This window comes from Salmo salar, chromosome ssa01 (assembly GCF_905237065.1).
Source record: "Salmo salar chromosome ssa01, Ssal_v3.1, whole genome shotgun sequence".
Taxonomy (NCBI): domain Eukaryota; kingdom Metazoa; phylum Chordata; class Actinopteri; order Salmoniformes; family Salmonidae; genus Salmo; species Salmo salar.
The window spans coordinates 32,375,440-32,399,226 of record NC_059442.1 but is presented as its reverse complement, the minus strand read 5'-3'; the positions used below and the strand labels follow the sequence as shown (position 1 = coordinate 32,399,226).

At 40.1% G+C, this 23,787-nt stretch overlaps 1 protein-coding gene across 3 annotated transcripts in view; it reads left to right on the top strand.

Annotated features, from left to right (window-relative positions):
• The window catches only part of ldah (lipid droplet associated hydrolase), a 63,126-nt gene extending 41,997 nt beyond the window's left edge, over positions 1-21,129 (top strand). For 2 of the 3 annotated variants that reach the window (XM_045717015.1, XM_045717020.1), the window contains 3 exons: positions 8,750-8,990; positions 16,316-16,398; positions 20,139-21,129. In XM_045717015.1, coding sequence (XP_045572971.1) covers positions 8,750-8,990; positions 16,316-16,398; positions 20,139-20,333 — 519 coding nt within the window. In that variant the 3' untranslated portion in view covers positions 20,334-21,129. The remainder of the gene's footprint in view (positions 1-8,749; positions 8,991-16,315; positions 16,399-20,138) is intronic. The other variant, XM_045717016.1, reaches the window with a different exon arrangement.
• Positions 21,130-23,787: the final 2,658 nt, after the last annotated feature.

The window sequence follows — 23,787 nt, the reverse complement described above, 5'->3', positions numbered from 1 at the left end:
CATGCAAGTTTGTTATTAAGGCACATTAAAGTTCGCAGTTCTTGTTCCAGAAGGAATTTCTGCCAAAATGTTCAAATGCCTCTCCTGTGTAGTAGTGATGTGTGACATATGCCTAGCTTCCTGGAACGGTTCACATTTTGGTGTTACAACCTGAATTTAAAATGTATTAAATTGAAATTTTGTGTCACTGGCCTACACACAATACCCCATAATGTCAAAGTGGAATTATGTTTTTAGACATTTGTACACAGTTATTTAAAAATGAAAAGCTGAAATATCTTGAGTCAATAAGTATTCAACCCTTTGTTATGGCAAGCCAAAATAAGTTCAGGGGTAAAAATGTGCTTAACAAGTCATATCATAAGTTGCATTGACACACTCTGTGCAATAATAGTATTTAACACACAATTATCTGTAATGTCCCTCAGTCGAGCAGTGAATTTCAAACACAGGTTCAACCACAAAGACATGGAGGTTTTCCAATGCCTCGCAAAGAAGTTCATGTATTGGTAGATGGGTAAGAAGAAAGCAGACATTTAATACCCCTTTGAGCATGGTGAAGTTATTCATTACATTTTAGATGGTGTATCAATACACCTGTCATTACAAATATACAGGCATCCTTCCTAACATTTGCTGGAGAGGACGGAAACTGCTCAGAGATTTCACCATGAGACTTGGGCTGTGGCGGTCATGAAATTTTGTCAGCCGGTGATTCTCAAGCAAATCACTGCCGGTCTCACGGTAATTGACCGTTAATTAACATAAACACATTTAGCATCTCCTGGCTTCCACCCATAGCCTACAACCCACTGATGCAGACCTTTGGAACATCTACATTTTAAAAAGTCTAATAAATCCATCTAATATAGCCTACACTATCACAATAAATCCATTATTTATTTTAGACAGGTCTAAAGAAACATGATATGAAGAAAATGTAGTCTATTTCAGAAGAACAGAATAGCATACTTTGAGTTGTCCTTATGTTAGGTCCTGATCTGGCTATGCCATATGACTGTGTGCTAGTTCATAGTTCATTAAGCAGACAAGATTTGCTTAGAATTTCGTGGCATTATTTTATATTATTTTATAGTATGAAGAATACAATTGAACATAGCTGAACAAAATAGGATATTTTCTCCAAACGATTTGAGGGAGTGCGCACATGCAGCTATTCTGTGTTGAGCGTTAACAAAAAAACAGGTACTCCTATATGCTTAATTTAGAGTTATTTATTTAACTTTAGTCGTGATACAAATGTTGGTCTATATGTTTTGATTTGTAATACATTTTAAGGCTGCATGATACGACTAATGATGATTTTAAAAAGGTCACATGAAAGGCATGAGCTCTGCTTTGTTTTTTTGCACAGGCTGTACACACTTCATCAGTCTCTCATTCACAATTTGACAAGCACTTGATAATGCCTCGAATTTCCTGGCTGCATCCCCTCTGTGTGGCCGTAACGCCCCCTAAAAAAATCCATGCCTTTTGCGGCCAGTAGCCATTGTGCGCTTGGGCTGAATATAATAATTATAGTTCCCTTTTCCCGGATGTGTGCCGAAGCACCTCTCACTCACATGGCTCTCTGTCATGTGATTGGGTCTTTTTCACAGGCTACAAGTGAAGACAGACACATCGGGCACGCAACTGCGCACGTCCTCATCCATTTCCGAGGCGCATATTGAAGATGTTGGAAGAACTGTCCACATTTACTTTTTTTTACGTCAGCCAACAAGATGAGTAGGCCTAAAGAACAGTAAAAGCACTAGCCTATGTCAATCTACTATCCCCCATAGTACAAAGGTTGACCTATTCTATTCCGTGTGAGAAATAAATATTCCAAACAAAGTCTGGGACAGTTATGGGATGCGATAGATCCCAAGTGAATACAACCACTAGCATTAAAACCCAGTTTTAAGCAACGAGCCTGACGCAACAGATGAGAATGTTTAGCTTAAAATGGCTTCATATTATAAGCGCAGCAATGCTCACACGGCAATGGGCTATAAGCGCAAATATTCCATTAGCAGGAAAACACCATTCTCAAAAGTGACCACAAATGCGACTGTGCATGTAATGCTTTTATTATAATGTTCACCATAAAAATGCACCTTTGTCTTCCCCACCCGTTGTAAAGCGGATTAATGTGCTTAGTTTTAAGTAGTTATTTGGCCACTTTAGTTGTGATACAAACCTTATCAAAACATATAGGCCTATGGGCTAGGCTACATGAGGTGTGCGACTATGATTTGAAAAAGTTGCATAAAAAGCATGGGGGGCAGCGAAAGAAATAAAATACATGTCATCTATGCACTTCAATAGCGAATGGAGGACACTTTTCCCGTGGTTCCTTTTCATGCCAGCCAGGTAGTCTATACTCCTGTTGTAAAGAGAAGCAATCTGCTTAATATTAGGAAAGTTGAGAAATAAATATAGTAGGCCTAGCCTATAGAAAGCTGATGGGATCTTCCTCTTTTTAATAGAGGCCATCACTCTGTTTTCTCACGCAATTGCATAGCCTATAGAAATGTTGTGCAACATGAGCTTGATTTGATTTTTGATTACATTTGTATTGATGTCAGAGTCATTAGAGGGACAATAGAGTGCTAAGTACCAGGCAGTTAGCAAGTTTGGTATAATGGCCATCAGCAGCATTAGAGCTTGGAGAAGCCTGATAACCGTTACTAAACGGTCACCTGGAATTTGACTGCCATCATGACTCGTGACCGCCGGTGTGGCGGAAATACGGTCACTGTTAAAACAGTTAGAGTTTAATGGCTGTGATGGGAGAAAACTGAGGATGGCTCAACAGCATTGTAGTTACTCCGTAATACTAACCTAAATGACAGAGTGAAAAGTTGGAAGCCTGTACAGAATAAAAAATATTCCATAACATACATCCTGATTGCAATAAGGTACTTAAGTAAAACTGCAAAAAATGTGGAAAAGGAATTAACATTATGTCCTGAATACAAAGCGTTATGTGTGGGGCAAATTCAACACAACACATCACTGAGTACCACTCTAATTTTCAAGCATAGTGGTGGCTGCATCGTGTTATGTGTATGCTTGTCATTGGCAAGGACTAGGACGTTTTTTAGGATAAAAAGAAAAGGAATAGAGCTAAGCAGAGGCAAAATCCTAGAGGGAAACCTGGTTCAGTCTGCTTTCCAAATTCACCTTTCAGCAAGACAATAACCTAAAAGGTAAGACCAAATATACACTGGAGTTGCTTACCAAGATCACATTGAATGTTCCTGAGTGGCCTACTTACAGATTTGATTTTAATCGGCTTGGAAATCTTTTGCAAGACTAGAAAATGGCTGTCTAGCAAAGATGAACAACCAACTTGACAGAGCTTGAAGAATTTTGAAAAGAATAATGTGGCAAATATTGTACAATCCAGGTGTGCAAAGCTCTTAGAGACGTACCCAGAAATACTCAGCTGTAGTCGCTGCCAAAAGTGATTCTAACATGTATTGACTCAGTCTTGTGAATACTTATGTCAATTAGATATTTATGTATTTCATTTTCAAGAAATTAGCAAAGATTTCTAAAACATGTTTTCACTTTGTCATTATGGGGTGTGGATGGTTGAGAATAATAATCCACTTAATCCATTTTGAATTCAGGCTGTAACACAACAAAATGCTGAATACGTCAAGGGTTATGACTACTTTCTGAAGGCACTTTAGGTGTGTTAGAGGGAGAGGAAGAGACCGAAGAATAAAGTGTGTTTGTCTGTGCATGTGTGTGGTTGTCTGGGTGTGTTTTGTGTGTGTTTGTGTTATTAGTTATTATATTGGTTAGTTAGTATTATTCATTCATAGGGTGTGTCTGAGCCTATGCAGTTTGTTCCGTGTTTAAGCACCAGCCTCTTCTTTCTACAGTCTTTAGAACATTCCTCTGTTCCACTGGAAGAGGAGCTGCTTCCCATCAAAACTACCGCTTTACACATCAAAGCTCACCTGTGTCCCTCTGCCCACCCTCTTTCTCTCTGTCTCTCTTTTGCTCTCAAACATACTACATTTTCTCTCACGCTCACACTCACACCACCACATATTGGTATCTTTCAACATCTCCATTAATCTATAGTTACAAGGCTACGTTGGTACTTAATGTTGAAGTATTGCCAAAGCGGGCCATGAAATTGGAAGATTAATGATGAAGCAGCATTGATTGTTTTAAAAGGGAGAGCCTCTGATTGAGCCCCACAGTGGACACGTCATAATACCCATAAAACATAGCGGTCAAACACCGAAATGGTTACAACTGTTTTTTCACCATTCATTTATCCAATGTGGATTTTAGAAAGACTTTTAAATAAGGGCTGTGTTTTGTGTAAACTTACCCTGGTGTGAATTTTTGATAACTTTGTAAATCTCTCTTGGACAAGGTGACTTTTTTATCAATACATTCGTCTCTATTTACTTTCAGATTAGAAAATGCTAATTAGCATAAGACTGCAAATCCCTGCAACCCCCTGCAAGCCATCTCTAGCTGACACATTTGCTGTCAGCTAGCTAGCTACTTTCTACCTTGATCTAAAATGAAAGATATATTGATTTTGTTTTTATTTACTCTTCCATATTTTATTTTACAAACTAACTATTTTACAAAGTAATATTTGTTGTCTTATTTATGCATTTGGTCTTGTGTCCTGTACAGAATACTATCCTAGTAGCAGTGAAGATATTTATAATGTGCCATGAATACTATACACATTTTTTTTTTTAAAGAAGCTATATAGCTAGCTAGCTACCTACCTAGATGATATTAGCAACATACCATTATTTTACTAGATCCTCTTCTTCAGCCGGTGGAAGTCTTTATTTAATCCCTTATAATTTCTGCCAACTATATGAACAAGGTGAAATCTATTTCAATTCATGGTGTCAAAATGCACTGCTGTATTAAAGCAATTCAGAACTAACGTTTTGACATGTTCTGTTGCAGATTCAAAGCCAAATTAACTCATTGCAGAATGTATCTATAATCATGAATGAATAAGCATATTTATTTGACAAGAATGCACCTAGTCACCCATCAATTCGTCAAACACCTGAAGTCAAACAATTACATTGTTTTAAGGAAATCAAAATTGTAAACAATGCATATACAGCTCTGGAAAAAATTAAGAGACCACTGCAAAATGATCAGTTTCTCTAGTTTTACTATTTATAGGTATGTGTTTGGGTAAAATGAAAATGTTTGTTTTATTCTATAAACTATTGACAACATTTCTCCGAAATTCCAAATAAAAATATATTGCGTTTATTTGCAGAAAATGACAACTGGTCAAAATAACAAAAAAGATGCAGTGTTGTCAGACCTCGAATAATGCAAAGAAACTAAGTTCATATTCATTTTTAAACATCACAATACTAGTGTTTTAACTTAGGAAGAGTTCAGAAATCAATATTTGGTGGAATAACCCTGATTTTCAATCACAGATTTTATGCGCCTTGGCATGCTCTCCACCATTCTTTCACATTGATGTTTGGTGACTTTATGCCACTCCTGGCGAAAAATTCAAGCAGCTTGGCTTTGTTTGATGGCTTGTGACCATCCATCTTCCTCTTGATCACATTCCAGGGGTTTTCAATGGGGTTCAGGTCTGGAGATTGGGCTGGCCATGACAGGGTCTTGATCTGGTGGTCCTCCATCTACAACTTGGTTGACCTGGCTGTGTGGCATGGAGCATTGTCCTGCTGGAAAAAACAATCTGCGGAGTTGGGGAACATTGTCAGAGCAGAAGGAAGCAAGTTTTCTTCCAGGACAACCTTGTTTGTGGCTTGATTCATGCGTCCTTCACAAAGACAAATCTGCCGGATTCCAGCCTTGCTGAAGCACCCCCAGATCATCACCAATCCTCCACCAAATTTCACAGTGGATGCGAGACCTGGAGAGGCCTACAAGCCACAGTGTCTCACACCCACTGTGAAATTTGGTGGATGATTGGTGATGTTATCAAATCAGGAGAAGAACAAGTGAAACAAGCAACATAGGGAATATGGGTGAAGGTAGGGGGGCTAATAGAGATAAGATAGAGAGTTCCAAAGTGTCTGAAGTTGAGGGACCATGGGGCATAAAGGCATAGTGTGGAATAAAGGGTATCTAGAGCAATGGTTTCCCATGGAATAAACATAAAATGGGGTGCTGGAGTGCTTCTGCATCCCTTTTAGGTTGTTGTCACAAGTATCCGGCTCATGTCCAGTCATACTCGGGGTCTCAGCGTGTGTCCCTCTGCGTCATTCCATCTCAGTTGCAGCATTAAAATCGTGGTCATTGTGTGTCTGTGAATCACAATATTAAAGACAATTACAATGAGTGATTACAGTATTTCCACAAATTGAGCCATAGACAATACACCTTAATATTTGAGGACAGCATTTTGTTGACAACATGGTGGTTTACACTATGTCTACTATGTGTGAATGATGGAAGAATCTTACCCCAGCTATAGGTCCATTTGAGTGTGTGTGGTCATTTAGGGATGCTTGCTCTCAAAGTGCTGCTTGCATGTCATCTGGTCTGCATCTATAAAGTTAAAATACAAAATGGAGGAAGTTAACAATTTGTGGCTTAGATTGAAGTTGACACAAATGATAAACTAAGCAATACGTTGCAACAAACTACTACCCATATGAAAGACTGTACCACACAGGCCAGTACAATAGCCTGCACATGGAGAGGAACCTAAAGGCACATACAGTACCAACCAATACTACTCACTGACAGAAAGGGCAGGTGTGGACCAGTGCTGCTTTGGCTGCAGCCTTCTGGTTCGCAGCTGCTCCCTTCTTCTTAGCAGCCACCGCCATGGCATCAGTCAACAAGTTCAACTCCAACTTGAGAGTGGAGCATGCATTTATATATAATTGTATTTCAGGTTGAAAGAGCTTACCTACATTGAACAAAAATATAAAGCAACATGCAACAATTTCAAAGATTTTGCTGAGTTACAGTTCATATAATGAAATCAGTCAATTGAAATAAATTCATTAGGCCCTAATCTATGGATTTCACATGACTGGGAATACAGATATGCTTCTGCTGGTCACAGATACCTTAAAAAAGGTAGGGGCGTGGATCAGAAAACCAGTCAGTATCTGGTGTGACCATCATTTGCCTCATACAGCGTGACACATCTCCTTCGCATAGATTTTATCAGGCTATTGATTATGGCCTGTGGAATGTTGTTCCACTCGTCTTCAATGGCTGTACAAAGTTTCTGGATATTGGTGGGAACTGGAACACGTTGTCGAACACGTCAATCCAGAATATCCCAAACAAGCTCAATGGGTGACATGTTTCGTGAGTACATTTACATTACATTTTAGTCATTTTAGCAGACGCTCTTATCCAGAGCGACTTACAGTAGTGAATGCATACATTTCATACTTAATTTTTTTAAATGATTTATTAAAAATATATATTTAATATATATATATATATATATATATTTTGTACTGGCCCCCCGTGGGAATCGAACCCACAACCCTGGCGTTGCACACACCATGCTGGCGTTGCAAACACCATGCTCTACCAACTGAGCCACAGGGAAGGCCATGGAAGAACTGGGTCATTTTTAGCTTCCAGGAATTGTGTACGGATCCTTGCGACATGGGGCCGTGCATTATCATGCTGAAACACGAGGTGATGGCGGTGGACAAATGGCATGACAATGGACAGCCAACCTGGTCTTAAGGGGATGCCTTAGTCTTTTAGTGTTTCACTGACATTGGAGGATGGCCTTTCTCTCTTCCTCCCTCCTTGTCTCTCTCTTTCCCCCTCTTCACCCCTTTTACCCCTAAATTTAAACCTATCCTTCCGCCCACCTTTCCATCCATCCCTTATGTCCCTGGTGCAGTCCTTGAAAAGGAGTTAAACCCCCGGGTCGCCCATAAGGATCTCTCGATCTAGTTAATCAATCCCTGCTTTGAACTGGTAAGAGAAGGAGAAATACATCAACCACAAAGGATGGATAATATTCACATCCTTGCTCTCTCTGGGTCGATGACTGACTGTTATGTTGAGGTTTATCACTCTTCCAGCCTGCTGCTGGCCAAACAGGGGCAGGTGCTTCCTGTTTCCTAGGACTGGTGTCTTTTCTCTCTTTGACTCTCTTTTTATCTATCTATATATCTATCTCTCTCTCTTTCACTTTTTCCCTCTCCTCTCCTTTATTTGTTCTCCAGCTCATGTAAGCACATGCGTTGCCCATGTCACGCCCTCTCTTTTCCTGGACCTCTCATCGCTTTTACCGCTTTCATTCTACTACTCCGACACACTTGCTCTCACCAATAATATCTTTATTTATTTATTTATCTATCTCTCTCTCTTTGTGTCTCTGTCTCTCTTTCTCTCCATCTGTTTTGTCTTTTATGCCTTTGCTCCTCCACTTAAGCAACTCCTTCTTCACATAGTGCCCCCTGGCAGCACTAGTGTAGCATAACATTCGAGTTGCACAGAACTTTTAACTCTAGACTGAATGTTGCAATAAGATATCTGCACATTGTCAAAAATTCATCGTATTTATTAAAACATGATGCCCAAAAAGTGCAATAGTCCATCTTTAAAACTGAAGCCATAAAAAGCTGAAGACAGGTGAAGGTCTGTGAATGTCATGGAATATCTATGCTTCTACATTTATTGTAAGACACACAGACTGAATGAATGCATAGAAGAAGGTTTAAGTTGGGTATTGCTAACATCCTTTCTTCTACACGTACTTGTGCAGGTGGTGAAGTCAGTGATGCTGTTCCCCACCATCGAGCGCATGGCGGCGACCCCTCAGGGAAGGGTCATGACCCCGGTGCTGTGCCGCCTGCGCTATGTGGCTTACCTGCCCATCTTCCTCCTCTCTCTTCTACCTGATGTACTCAAGGCCTTCATGGTGAAGCTGGTCTTCAGAGGGCTGCGTTCACTGGACCACTCGACCGTGCCGCCTACTGTTAGCCTCATTAACGTGGACACCGCTGGTGAGTCTCTCCCTCTGTTCTATTCAGTTTAATTTCACTTCAGAGCCAAATAAGAAGGGGAAACCAGTGAAGTCAAGCTTTGTCAAACTACAATGATTAACCTGTCCATGTAAAGACAATCAAACTTTGGTCTGTCCATGTCTGTCTATATTATCATTTCCATAGTCTGTACATGCACACAACTACAGTTGAAGTCGGAAGTTTACATACACCTTAGCCAAATACATTTATACACAGTTTTTCACAATTCCTGACATTTAATCCCAGTAAAAATGTCCTGTGTTAGGTCAGTTAGGATCACCACTTTATTCTAAGAATGTGAAATGTCAGAATAATAGTAGAGAGAATGATTTATTTCAGCTTTTATTTCATTCATAACATTCCCAGTGGGTCAGAAGTTTACATACACTCAATTAGTATTTGGTAGCATTGCCTTTAAATTGTTTAAGTTGGGTCAAACGTTTCAGGTAGCCTTCCACAAGCTTCCCACAATAAGTTGGGTGAATTTTGGCCTATTCCTCTTGACAGAGCTGGTGTAACAGAGTCAGGTTTGTAGGCCTCCTTGCTCGCACACACTTTTTCAGTTCTGCCCACAGATTTTCTATAGGTTTGAGATCAGGGCTTTTTGATGGCCTCTCAAATACCTTGACTTTGTTGCCACAACTTTGGAAGTATGCTTGAGGTCATTGTCCATTTGGAAGACCCATTTGTGACCAAGCTTTAACTTCCTGGCTGATGTCTTGAGAGGTTGCTTCAATATATCCACATAATTTTCTTTCCTCATGATGCCATCTATGTTGTGAAGTGCACCAGTCCCTCCTGCAGCAAAGCACCCCCACAACATGATGCTGCCACCCCCGTGCTTCACGGTTGGGATGGTGTTCTTCGGCTTGCAAGCCTCCCCCTTTTTCCTCCAAACATAACGATGGTCATTATGGCCAAACAGTTCTATTTTTGATTACTCAGACCAGAGGACATTTCTCCAGAAAGTATGATCTTTGTCACCATGTGCAGGTGCAAACCGTAGTCTGGCTTTTTTATGGCTGTTTTGGAGCAGTGGCTTCTTCCTTTCTGAGCGGCCTTTCAGGTTATGTCGATATAGGACTCGTTTTACTGTGGATATAGATACTTTTGTACCTGTTTCCTCCAGCATCTTCACAAGGTCCTTTGCTGTTGTTCTGGGATTGATTAGCATTTTTCGCACAAAAGTACGTTCATCTCTAGGAGACAGAACACATCTCCTTCCTGAGCGGTATGATGTCTTCGTGGTCCCATGGTGTTTATACTTGCGTACTATTGTTTGTATAGATGAACGTGATAACTTCAGGCATTTGGAAATTGCTCCCAAGGATGAACCAGACTTGTGGAGGTCTAGAATTGTTTGAGGTCTTGGCTGATTTCTTTAGATTTTCCCATGATATCAAGCAAAGAGGCACTGAGTTTGAAGGTAGGCCTTGAAATACATCCACAGGTACACCTCCAATTGACTCAAATGATGTCAATTAGCCTATCAGAAGCTTCTAAAGCCATGGCATAATTTTCTGGAATTTTCCAAGCTGTTTAAAGGCACAGTCAACTTAGTGTATGTAAACTTCAGACCCACTGAAATTGTGATACAGTGAATTATAAGTGAAATAATCTGTCTGTACACAATTGTTGGAAAAATGACTTGTGTCATGCACAAAGTAGATGTTCTAACCGACTTGCCAAAACTATAGTTTGTTAACAAGAAATGTGTGGAGTGGTTGAAAAATGAGTTTTAATGACTCCAACCTAAGTGTATGTAAACTTCCGACTTCAACTGTATGTGTATATTCTCCTTCAGTGTTCTCTTTTATCCAGTAGTGACTTCCCCCATAAAACGTTGCGTGTGAATCTCATGTTGCTTTATCCAGTCTTTTGAAAGAAGAAAGAAAGTATCTCCGTTTTGGCAAACGAAGGCATACATTACTGTAGCATCAGGAGATACGATGTTTGTAATTAGGTTTATATAAAGCAAAGATAATCCCAGCCGGGAGTGGCTGCCAAGAGGAGGATGGCATATTTCACTGTCAGAGATTATATGTTATTTATTAAGAACTCCTAGAATATATCCCCTCCTCTTTATTTGCCAGATGATTGCTGGGGTATGGGTATGAGCGGGAGTAATTAAGACCGCTCCTTAGAGGAGGGGAAGAGCCAGCCATCCCTTCTTCCTGCACAGAGTGGAGGAAAGCTCACTCTCTCTTTCCCTCGGATTTGAAGTGCGCTGTGTTTTCCCCCACCGTCTGTCCTGGGAGGGGAGAGATTGATGTTGTGGCGACCTGAGGGCCTATGCCAAAAAAGGTCTCTGCAGCCAAGTAGCCATTCCCTCAGTCTCTCCTGTGAGGTCAGAAAGCCTCTTCTTCTTCTTGCCTCTGCTGAGCATGTTTTTAATCATTAGCACTTCCCTTTCATTTTCTTTTGGAATTTTTATTCCCTCATGGTCAAAATGCTTTGCGTTTTCCTGCACAATTAATTATATTCGGACTAGTTAAATAAGCCTTTAAACAACCTCAATTCTTAATAGTTTTACACCTTTTTTCGAAAAGAGAAGATCATTTTTCTTTGATTTCTAAAGGCAAGGTGGAATAGAGTTGCTCCTTATTGGTGTTGCGCTATTGAACATTGGCCCTTGGCTACAGATGGTTCTCTGTCATGTGTTAAATACAGTATATAATAAATGGCCAGTTGACAGGCCTAATTAACAAAACATGTTGCGATTAGATGGAATTTCCTGCATAAATTTCAGCGTTTATTTTATTTTTTAAAGAAGAAGAAGCAGAGAACGTTGGTGTTTTGGTGCTGAAGGAGGGTTCTGGGTGCTCAATAGCAGTAGCAGTCACAGGCCGCCACCATTCTTATACGGCTTTGAAGGGAAAGCAATAGTCTGTACCCCATTTCTTAGCTTGTACTGCTCTAGACAATTGAGTTGACCATAAATTGTAGCCTAATGCCAATTATTATACAATACGAAATATATAGAATTTTGTTCACACTGTATTGTTTGAAGTATTCATTTGATTTATTTAGTAAGTATAGCTCACTTATTAGCTGAACTGTGTCACAGACACTCCATCCCACCCATCTGTCTCTTGGAATACAATATTTGTTTGTTCTTCAGCTTATTTGAAAACATCTCATTGTTCTCTCATTCCTGCATGCCTTTGCTTGTTGCTGGTATTCATCCTCTGTTTGCTGGTGAGTTGGCAATCTAGTCAGAGACTGACTCCACAGCCTGTCTCTTCAGACTCAGGGGCCAAGTGGAACAGAGTTAGCAGCACATACATCAGGAGCACAGCAGGAAGGGGATTAAACTACTCTAAGCAGGCAACCTTGCCCCAGGTAGAGCAATGTCATCACTCAGCTGGAGGGAGACTGGCCTTTTTTCTTCTTAAGGAAGTCCAAGTAACACAGTGAACAATATCCTCTCCACGTACTCCATACTGGGAAGAGGGATATGCAGCACGAAGAGAAAGTCTTGCACTAACTTTCTTTGATATGTGTAATGTTTTGCCATCATTACCTAAACACAGGGTAAAGGTGACTGGACTTATCAACTTCCTCATCGCACTGGTCTTTGCTGATTGCATGAGATTTTCTACGTTATAAAATCAATGTTATGCTACAGGTAGATTAAAACCTCACAAAAACAGCAAGATGATAGCCTGTTTCAGCCTGTTTCAGGTGGGAGTGTTTCGCTATAGTAAGGCACTGTAGCTACTTATTAGTCATGGCAGCAGCAGTGAGACAGTGGTTTCAATCTGATCTGGGATCTGTGCTGCTGATTCTCTCTGGTCTTATCTCCTCAGCCAGTCGCTAACGAGCCACATGTGTGAGGATCTGTAAATTGGGCTGGAATGCCATGCCCTACCAAGTACAACCCCCCATCCACCCCCCAACTCCACTGCTAGAGATAAGGGAGCTTGCTACAGCTGGGGATGTCTCCTCCAACAGATCTCATGGACAGGTTGGATTCTCCCTCCCCTTAGCTCTCACCCCCCCACACACACACACACACACACACACACACTCTCTCTCTCTCTTTCTCTCACTCTGTTTCTCTCTCTCTTGCTAAGTTCCTTACATGAATTTCTTCACATCTATCTCTTCCTAACTTCCTATTACTCTTACTCTCTTTGTCATCCCATCTGCTCTAATTCATCTTTACTTACATGTAACTCAAGCTGCATCACAAGTCTTCCATTGACATTGATGCATGATTTACCTTGACTTCCTCAAGTTAGGATTCTGTCCTCAGTCGTGTGTTACAGAAAGACCAGGAACGTAGCCTAGAGGCTACTATGTTCAAACTTGACATGTGAGTGACTGGGGTAAACAGAATATTTTAAACATAATATTGCTGATATCGGCTGGTACACATGAGTCACCATGGTTACGCACGGAGGAAGGGGGTACAGATTTTGTTTTCTGTCATAATACGCAGATAACTGGTCATTTGTGAGAGATCAAACATCACCCAACCCAAATGCCTAAAGGCTTTGAAATCAAGGTGTATTTGCTTTGAGGTTGGTTTTTCCTATATCACCATATACAGTACTATATATTCTCTCAAAATAGTAAAACATCTACCTGAAACAGGATCTAGTTGGTTTCGGTGAACCTCCTTGGTGTAATACTCAATACATTTTTTACTTAAAGCCACACTGTCAAATGTGCATACCATCAAAGAGGAATAAGCTGGAAACCTTTATTTTGATGTAGTATTGCTCCATAGGCAACAGTAAGGCTGTGTAACTAAATGGAAGTAGATTAACCATTTATGAGTAATTACACAATGGTGGGAAGAGAAAGTATTCAGCTTGACAAGGTTAAAGACCTTTGGAACCAAGGGGATGCTATCATGAAGTAATTTACACACTCAGAAAAAGCTGGATTTTACAGAGAGTGAAGATTTACGGAGATAGTTAAAAATGTGTGTGGAATGTAGGAAGTAGCTCATAAAGACCCGGGGCAGCACCTCAAGATGGCTCACAAACAGGAGTTACTGGTTGAGTTTTTCTAGACAGCTAGATGTTGATTGAGACAGGGTTACGGTGAGGTTTCAATGTTTCCTATCATTCGATATATAATAGTTTCCCCCCCCTGTCTTTTGAGTGTCTGAAAGCACAGTCTCACAGAAGCTATGATTGACTCATCTTGGATGTACAATTGAATTGCTTATTCAATAGCCAGATGGTAATATAATATCACATTTTGATTTCATTTTCAAGGGAGACTGTATTTTAGAAACATATGTGCAGCACATCTGTTGAGATCCTTCAGGTTGCAGTGTGTCGCACAGTTTTTGCACAAATTGACACACACACAATGCCTGCATTCACTAGGCCGTTCTCTCCCGTTGGCCATCCCTCTGCAGCATAAATCATAGAGCTAAGTGTGTCCCTCTTGTTGCTGTGACGCTGTTGAAACCCCCAACTCACCGGGATCTCTGGGAGACGTACAAGCTGCCTTACAACCCTGGGCTAAGCCCACAAAATGTAGGAAATTACCTCAAAGACTAAACAAACCAGTGCTATATGAAAGAATCACACCCTCTTTACAGACTTGGAACTTTTTGTCTTTCACTCTTTCTGCCTCTCACCCTTGGCCTTTGGAGTAAGAAAAGTATTTTTTCGCTCCAGTCCTGTGCCAGGTACAAAGCACTTCAAAGCCGGCACTCCACAATACAAGGCGACGCCGCTCACAGATTATGATTAATATGCGCACAAGTGGTGGAGATTTGCAAACGGACCCTCGCTTCCTCCTCCTCGGAACAGCAAAAGATGGAAATATGAGTGGCTAGCTATGGGGACCTGAATCCCCCCTCCCCCTTCCACACACAGACACTCACACAGACACACACACACAAACCCCCCACTGCCACCACCTCATCCAGAAAGGGACCGTGGCAGTGAGGAGATAGGCGTGAGTGATCACTCATAGGACAGGAGGATATTCGTACAGGATATTAACAGTTTTCTCATCCATGTATTCCTCCCCAACCACCCACTGACTACAGCCTAGAGATAACTCTCACTGAACATTTCCTTGAATCATTGTGTTGAGCAGAAATTAGCTATTCAGTTCGATGATTTTGTGTGTGTGTGTTTGTGTGCGTGCAGCTTGCGTGTCTGAATTATTGATGGACTCTCAAAACTTCTGAAATAGCAGCAATATTTTCCAGCGAGTGCAGCTTTAAAAAAAAAAGAGTGTCCCTCGACTAATGTTTTTAATAAAAAGTACATGCTGCTGAAAGGGAAATGTAATGGAACGTAGAATCAAAGGCATTGAGTTACACTGCTCTCTGGGGAGGGTTTTCCCCATCTTTCACTCACATTTTTACCGTTATCATTTCTGGTATCCAATGAGCCATCCATGTCCCCCCTTCTCCCCCATTATATTTTCCAGCTGTGTAAGATTGAGATGGATAATTGGGAGTTAGTGGGGGGGGGGTGAGATACATTCATCTCTGATTTCTTAGTCCTCGTACTCTTTCCTTTGAATTTTTGTTGAATGTTAAAACAATGATACTACACATGCCTGTGTGATACTACATGTCTGTCTGTGTGTTTTTACAGTGTTATATACTCAGTGGCCAGTTTATTAGGTACACCCATCTAGTACCCGGTCGGACCCCTGTAGCATGAAGGGATGCACCTGGTCAGCAACAATGTTCAGATATGCTGTGGCGTTCAAATGTTGCTCAATTGGTATCAAGGGACCTAACGTGTGCCAGGAAAACATTCCCCACACCATTACAACATCTGTATCGTTGACACCAGGCAGGATGGGGCCATGGACTCATGCTGCTTACGTCAAATCCTGACTCTGCCATCAGCATGATGCTACAGGAACCGGGATTCGTCGGACCAGGCAATGTTTTTCCACTCCTCAGTTGTCCAGTGTTGGTGATCGCCTGCCCACTGGAGCCGCTTCTTCTTGTTTTCAGCTGATAGGAGTGGAACCTCTCTCGTCAACGAGCTGTTTTCGCCCACAGGACTGCCGCTGACTGGATGTTTTACGTTTGTCACACCATTCTCGGTAAACCCTAGACACTGTCGTTTGTGAAAAGCCCAGGAGGCCGGCACCAACGATTATACCATGCTCAAAGTTTCCTAGGTCACTCGTTTTGCCCATTTTAACGTTCAATCGAACAGTAACTGAATGCTTTAATGCCTGTCTGCCTGCTTTATATAGCGAGCATTGCCCTAGTTTCATGAACCTAACACTAACCTAATAAACTGGCCATCGAATGTAATAACAACAGCTTAATTATATGGCTTGTTTTTCCTCTTTTATTTCAGCCAATGCTATGTACATGGGGAGTCAAGAGATGTTGGAAGTTCTGGAGAGAGACAACTTCACCATCAATCAAAACCTTCACAAGGTAGGAAACACTTAATATTCATTGTGATCTTGTTGGAATATACAGTGCATTCGGAAAGTATTCAGACCCCTTCACTTTTTCCACATTTCGTTACGTTACAGCCTTATTCTAAAATCGATTAAATACATTTTTTCCCTCATCAATCTACACACAATACCCCATAATGACAAAGCGAAGAGGTTTTTAGAAATGTATTAAAAAAAAAATGAAATACCTTATTTACATAGGTATTCAGACCCTTTGCTATGAGACTCAAAATTGAGCTCAGGTGCATCCTGTTTCCATTGATCATCCTTGAGATTAAATCAACAACAAAAACAATATATTAGTCACATGCGCCGAATACAACAGGTATTATGTTGTACAACTTGATTAAAGTCCACCTGTGGTAAATTCAAATGATTGGACATTTGGAAAGGCACACACCTGTCTATATAAGGTCCCACAGTTGACAGTGCATGTCAGAGTAGAAACCAAGCCATGAGGTTGAAGGAATTGTCCGTACAGCTCAGCGACAGGGTTGTGTCGGGTAACAGATCTGGGAAAGGGTACGAAAAAAATTATTCAGCATTGAAGGTCCCCAAGAACACAGTGGCCTCCATCATTCTTAAATGGAAGAAGTTTGTAACCACCATGACTCTTCCTAGAGCTGGCCGCCCGGCCAAACTGAGCAATCGGGGAAGAAGGGCCTTGGTCATGGAACCATCTCTGCAGCACTCCACCAATCAAGCCTTTATGGTAGAGTGGCCAGATGGAAGCCACTCCTCAGTAAAAGGCATATGACAGCCCACTTGGAGTTTGCCAAAAGGCACCTAAAGGACTCTCAGACCATGAGAAACAAGATTCTCTGGTCTGATGAAACCGAGATTGAACTCTTTGGCCTCTGGAGGAAACCAGGCACCACTCATCACCTGGCCAATACCATCCCTACAGTGAAGCATGATGTTTTTCAGCAGCAGGGACTAGGAGACTATTCAGGATCGAGGAAAAGAAGAATGGCACAAAGTACAGAGAGATCCTTGATAAAATCCTGCTCCAGAGCTCTCAGGACCTCCGACTGGGGCGAAGGTTCACCTTCCAACAGGACAAGACCCTAGGCACACAGCCAAGACAACATAGGAGTGGCTTCGGGACAAGTCTCTGAATGTCCTTGAGTGGCCAGCCAAAGCCCGGACTTGAACCCGATCGAACATCTCTGGAGAGACCTGAAAATAGCTATGCAGTGACACTCTCCATCCAACCTGACAGAGCTTGAGAGAATCTGCAGAGAAAAATGAGAGAAACTCCCCAAATACAGGTGTGCCAAGCTCGTAGCATCATACCCAAGAAGATTCGAGGCTGTAATCGCTGCCAAAGGTGCTTCAACAAAGTACTGAGTAAAGTGTCTGAATACTTATGTAAATGTGATATTTCTGTTTTTATTTTTAATACATTTGCTAAAATGTAAAAAAAAATAATAATAAGATTTTGAATCCATTTTAGAATAAGGCTGCAACGTAACAAAATATGGAAAAAGTGAAGGGGTCTGAAGAATGCACTATAACTCCATCCCGATATTGGCTTGATAAAGTTTACCCATAGATACAGGGTGAATACAGACGGTAAAACAAACCATCTCTGGTGGACATATTGAGAAATGGATTGACATGTTACATGCTGACCACACCACCCGCATTGCGTGTGTGAGCGGTGCGTGCGCGAGCGTTGCGAAATAAATGTACACATACATGTTATTCATACATTTCATCCAAATTGCTCGCACGCCAACGAGCATCTGCATAGCCAGGCGCTAAAAAAAACTTGGTTTTATGTTGAAACCCCACCTCTCCTCATTGGATTTTAGGAGCATATATCCACCCAAATGGGTGATTGAAAGATGAAATGAGGTCCACACTCCAGTCAAAGGTGGTGTCTAACCGCCATATAAAGTCCACAGAAGAATAAGAAGACTGAATGAGAAAAGATTACTAGAAGCTAACTAGGTTTCCCCTTTTATCTGTGGATTATTAGTTGGAGTAGAGAACTCACCATTTTTTGTGACTCAAAATGGGAAAAGATTCTACAAAAAAAAAAAGGAGCTTGTGCATTTCAGGTGAAATAACAACCCAATGTTTATATCCCAGGACAAATTAGCTAGCAACAGCAAACTAGCTAACAAAATGTTCATTAATGTTTCATGTGTTTCCACCTGTCCCCAAATTAATATAGTTGGTTCAGAGTTCATTTTGATATTTCAACATGCGTGTCCTGATCACGTCTGTTGGGGATGGACAAAATCAAAATGCGCCTAATGGCACATGCGGACGCACGCACATGCCCGGTCTAGTCAGCATGTTAATATAAGGTGTTGTTTGAAACACAGTGACAGAAGTTCTCCCATGTGCCAGTCCTTCAAAGTGTTAGACCCTCTCTGACCCATTTAAACTACTGGAGGACCTGCAACATATCCTCCTACACACCATCCATTTACCTTCCCGTTACCTATTCACAGGGAGGTGTTGAACTCCTGAGGACTCTTGGCCAAATGCAGTGGAACACTTACAAACTGCAGTTAAGAGATGTCTCAGTTGATCCATTTTATTAGCCTCATAAATCTGCTGTTCATATACCCTCACGTTTTAACGTTTCCTTGTTGGCAGATGTGAATATTTTATGGGTTACACTCTGTAGCTATAACGTTCTCACACATACACTCTCTCTTTCTCTCTCTCTCTCTCTCTCGAACACACACACATACACAGTAAAGACAAAAGCCAGACATTAAATGGCAGATACTTATTTTCTTCCTTTTCAAAGAGAGTGGAGAGGTGAGTGTCACATTCAAGCTGATCAAAGGGAGATAAGCTCTTGCTTCATAGTTGATGTGCAGAGGGCGTGGTCAGATTATAATAGAAGGTGTCACTGTAAGGATCCCCCTTCCAATCTCTCTATCAGGGTTGGGCTTAAACCAGAATTAAATTGAGGATGCCTCACATATTCTAATTCAATTATTGTATTTGAACTGAATTTGAATTTATGTTTTTGTTAAAGGAAATATAATTGAATTCAGGGAAATAGCACGGACCCTTCAAAAAAAAGCCAAACAATTCTTTAGCACTAAGGCTAAAGGAGTATTATGAACCTTGTTTCCAGAGAAAAGTGATGTATTCTTTGCTATCTGGAAGTGTGACCTGTCAGATTCAATGAAAGTCATGTTTTATAACTGAGTAGAATTTCTTTGAATTGCATTGAATTAAATTCTACTTCCTTTCACTCAAATTAAAATTCTACATCCCATGTGGTGTGGCCAATTCAATTGGATTTCAACTCATGAGGTGAGTGCGAGTCAATTCCAAAATTCTGAATTGAGCCCAACGTTCTCTCTCTCTCTCTCTCTCTCTCTCTCTCTCTCTCTCTCTCTCCCACTTTATTGTTATCCATTTTTTCATGAAGAATAATGAGAATAATGTGTATCCCCTTCAGTGTGTGTGCATGCGTGTATGCGTTCTCGCTAGTGTACTCCTTCTCTCTCTGTGATATTAACCAGAATCCCCATCCTCACAGAGGATGGGCGGAGGCGATGGATCTGCACTGGTTGACAGTCTTTGGACTTCATCTATTGTCGGATAAAAAGGAGAACTAAAATAAGTGAATGAAAACCTTTGAATCTTCCAGTGCCAATTGTATCCACAGATCAAATGGAGTTGTAAATTGATAATGAAAAGTGTTAGTTATGGATATTTTGTCATTCCTCTGTTCAGCTTGTGTTTTACTATGGAGCCACTGACCACTGGTGCCCTGTGCAGTATTATCAGGAGATCAAGAGGAAGTTTCCAGAGGGAGACATCAGACTGTGTAGTCGAGGAATTCGTCATGCCTTCGTCTTGGACGCAGGAAAGGAAGTGGCTGGTATGATCTTTGAATGGATCCGCAAAGATTTGCAAACATGGAGCTAGTTTCAAATACGCTCCAAGCAGCATGACAGTGCGACCGTGATTTAAAGAAATTGTCATCGAAATATTAATTGGATAATGATATTATCGGTTTATGTTACCTAAATTAATGTAAAACTTTTAAGGAGTGATGACATCTGGTAGTGAAATGAAAGAATGAAGATATTTGTCCAAATCATTGTCAAAGCTCTTTAAGCACTAAACTAGTTCCCTATGCTATAACGTGTGATTATAGCCCCTACAGTACCATCACTGCCTTATAGTTACAGAGATATCAGGTAAGCTTCAACAACCACATCGTTTTTATGAAAATCCCAAAATTGACTTGTATTTTGACATTGGACCCCAAACTTTGTTCTGTCTGTTTTCTTTCCCGATTTTAAATTTTAAAATTAGTTTTTATTTCAATATACTGAATAGCAAAGTAATGCATAAGGACCAAAACCTTGATACGATTATTAATTCTAATTGTATTGATTTGCATATTGCGTTATATCTTTATTGGACCACCAATCATATAAATATGTATTTGTTGTTGCCAAATTTCTGTTGGGTTGGCAGGAAATTGTGATGCTTCACTTTGTAAAGTAATGGTATGTGTTTGCTGAAGAGGACCAAGAGAAATCAGCTGGAATCTATTTATACATTTGATTAGTTCATAGGTTCTTAATTACACTGTAATGTAATGTAATGTAACATATGGCACTATTCAATCAAAAACAACATCCTTTTTGTTTTGCAAAAATGCACATTAGTGTCAAACAAACTCAAAGGCATATTAACTCAAACATGCTTTCTAGATACACGGAAAGAAAGAATGCTGTTTCTGAATTATCCCAGACACGTGTTGAACATGTTTGATTGCACATGGCAAAATGTGTTGGCAGATCAACTCAATGGTTTTATTTGATTTATATTTTTCTGTGTTCTGTCAACACAGCCTGATACAGATAACTTGTCTCCATTTCCTGCCCTACAGCGCAGTGCCGGAACAATGTGTTTTTAGTGCATGTTTGATTGAATTTAGCCATAAATCTGTGATGAAATAACAAAAAGGCATGCTCATCATTCCAAAATGTTAACTCCATCTAAAGTTGGATTTCCTATATTTTGGAAATCGAAGAAAGTCTATTTCTGACAAAGGTATCTGCAGATTTAGTGTTCATCTTTGACTTCCAACCTCTGACCGAGCACTCCTTCCACTGTTGGCCACCAGCCACTGGTGATGTAACCATTTACAGGGAAGCTCTTCAAAAAGCCTTCCTTAATTTATGTGTTTGATGGGGAATCTTGGTTTATTAGTTGTCTGGATGTATTTGATATCTGCCCATTTTAAAATGCAAATGAATATGGAAGGCTTAGTGTTATCTGAAGCTTAGGCTCCTGTTGAATACACACTGAGACTAATGTTGTTTATACCAGTGTGATGGATGAGATCTGGGCGGAGAGGGAGAGAGAGTTACAGACTAGATGGGGTTTCGTTCATCCTTGTCATGACTGCAATGCAATAGAAAGGATTTCAGATACAGAGACTAACAGAAATTCATTAAACAAAGCAATTGGTGGTTGATCCTCTACAAAAAATGTTTGAGAGTTGTGCTCATGGGTAAATTTGGTTTTACATTACTTTAGATTATATTACTTTAAATTACTAATCATTATGTACCTTGTATTAACTAAATGTTTTGTAATTGTCATGAAAATTATGAAATCAAATATATATACAGTACTAGTCAAAAGTTTGGACACACCTATTCCAGGGTTTTTCTTTATTTTTACTATTTTCTACATTGTAGAATAATAGTGAATACATCAAAACTATGAAATAACACATATGGAATCATGTAGTAACCAAAAATATATTTTAGATTTTAGATTCTTCAAAGTAACCACCCTTTGCCTTGATGACAGCTTTGCACACTCTTGGCATATTATATGTTACTTGAACTCTGTGAAGGATTTCTTTGGGCTGCAATCTGAGGTGCAGTTAACTCTAATGAACTTATCCTCTGCAGCAGAGGTAACTCTGGGTCTTCCTTTCCTGTGGCGGTCCTCATGAGAGCCAGTTTCATCATAGCGCTTGATCGTTTTTGCGACTGCACTAGAAGAAACTTTCAAAGTTCTTGAAATTTTCCGGAATGGCTGACCTTCATGTCTTAAAGTAATGATGGTCTGTCATTTCTCTTTGCTTATTTGAGCTGTTCTTGCCATAATATGGACTTGGTCTTTTACCAAATAGGGCTGTCTTCGGTATACCACCCCTACCTTGTCAAAACACAACTGATTGGCTCAAATGCATTAAGAAGGAAATCAATTTCACAAATTAACTTTTAACAAGGCACACATATTAATTGAAATGCATTCCAGGTGACTATCTCATGAAGTTGGTTGAGAGAATGCCAAGCGTGTGTAAAGCTGTCATCAATGCAAAGGGTGGCTACTTTGAAGAATCTAAAATGTATTTGGTTTGTTTAACACTTTTTTGATAACTACATGATTCCATATGTGTTATTTCATAGTTTTGATGTCTTCACTATTATTCTACAATGTAAAAAATGAAGAAAATCCCTGGAATGAGTAGGTGTGTCAAAACTTTTGACTGGTACTGTGTGTGTGTGTATGTATGTATGTATGTGTAATATATATATATATATGTATGTATATATGTATGTGTGTAATATATATATATATATATATATAATTATTAAAAAGAGACAGCTTTTGTTCCTTGTAAATATTTCGAATTGAAATAAATTAAGGAAAAGTATTTATCTGGGGAATGTATGTTCTTTCATATCCATTGTCTTGCTTTGTGATTGCAGTGCCTCTACTTTCACATTTCCTTTTAAAAAAAAATAGAATTTGTGAGACAAAGTAATGTATCATTGATGACTAACTATTGGGTTTTTAAATTCTATTTCCCAGCTCCACAAAGAAAGACAATGTAGTGGTGTGTGAGTTAATATTTGCTCTGACATTTCAGCATACCCTTTTAAAGCCATGGCATGGTCCCTTTATATCAAATTGCCCACAGTTCAGAAAATCCTGTGACTTTTTTCCGCCTCTTAGAAGGAGGGGTTAAATAGTCAATTTCTTCCATAAAAGTACAACAAGATGGCAATAGAGACAGACATGTGCAGCCAAAACACACAAGAGCTGATTCAGGACAATTATCCCCATTCTGAAGATGAAGTGGCATTTCCCTCAGTCATGTTGAACAGAGGCAGGCACCAAAAACACTCCAGGGCCTCTATAAAGAGTCTCAGAGTAGGAGTTCTGATCGGTTTTGCCTTTTTAAATCATAAATTAATATGATTATATGGACAGAGGGGACCTGATCTCAAAATATGAGTTTCTCACAGTTTATCAATGTTGTCAGAATTGCAGTACTTTAATGTAAGTTTTTCTGAACTTGGAAAATTATTGGAATTTAACAATTTATTGACTGCTTAAGTGA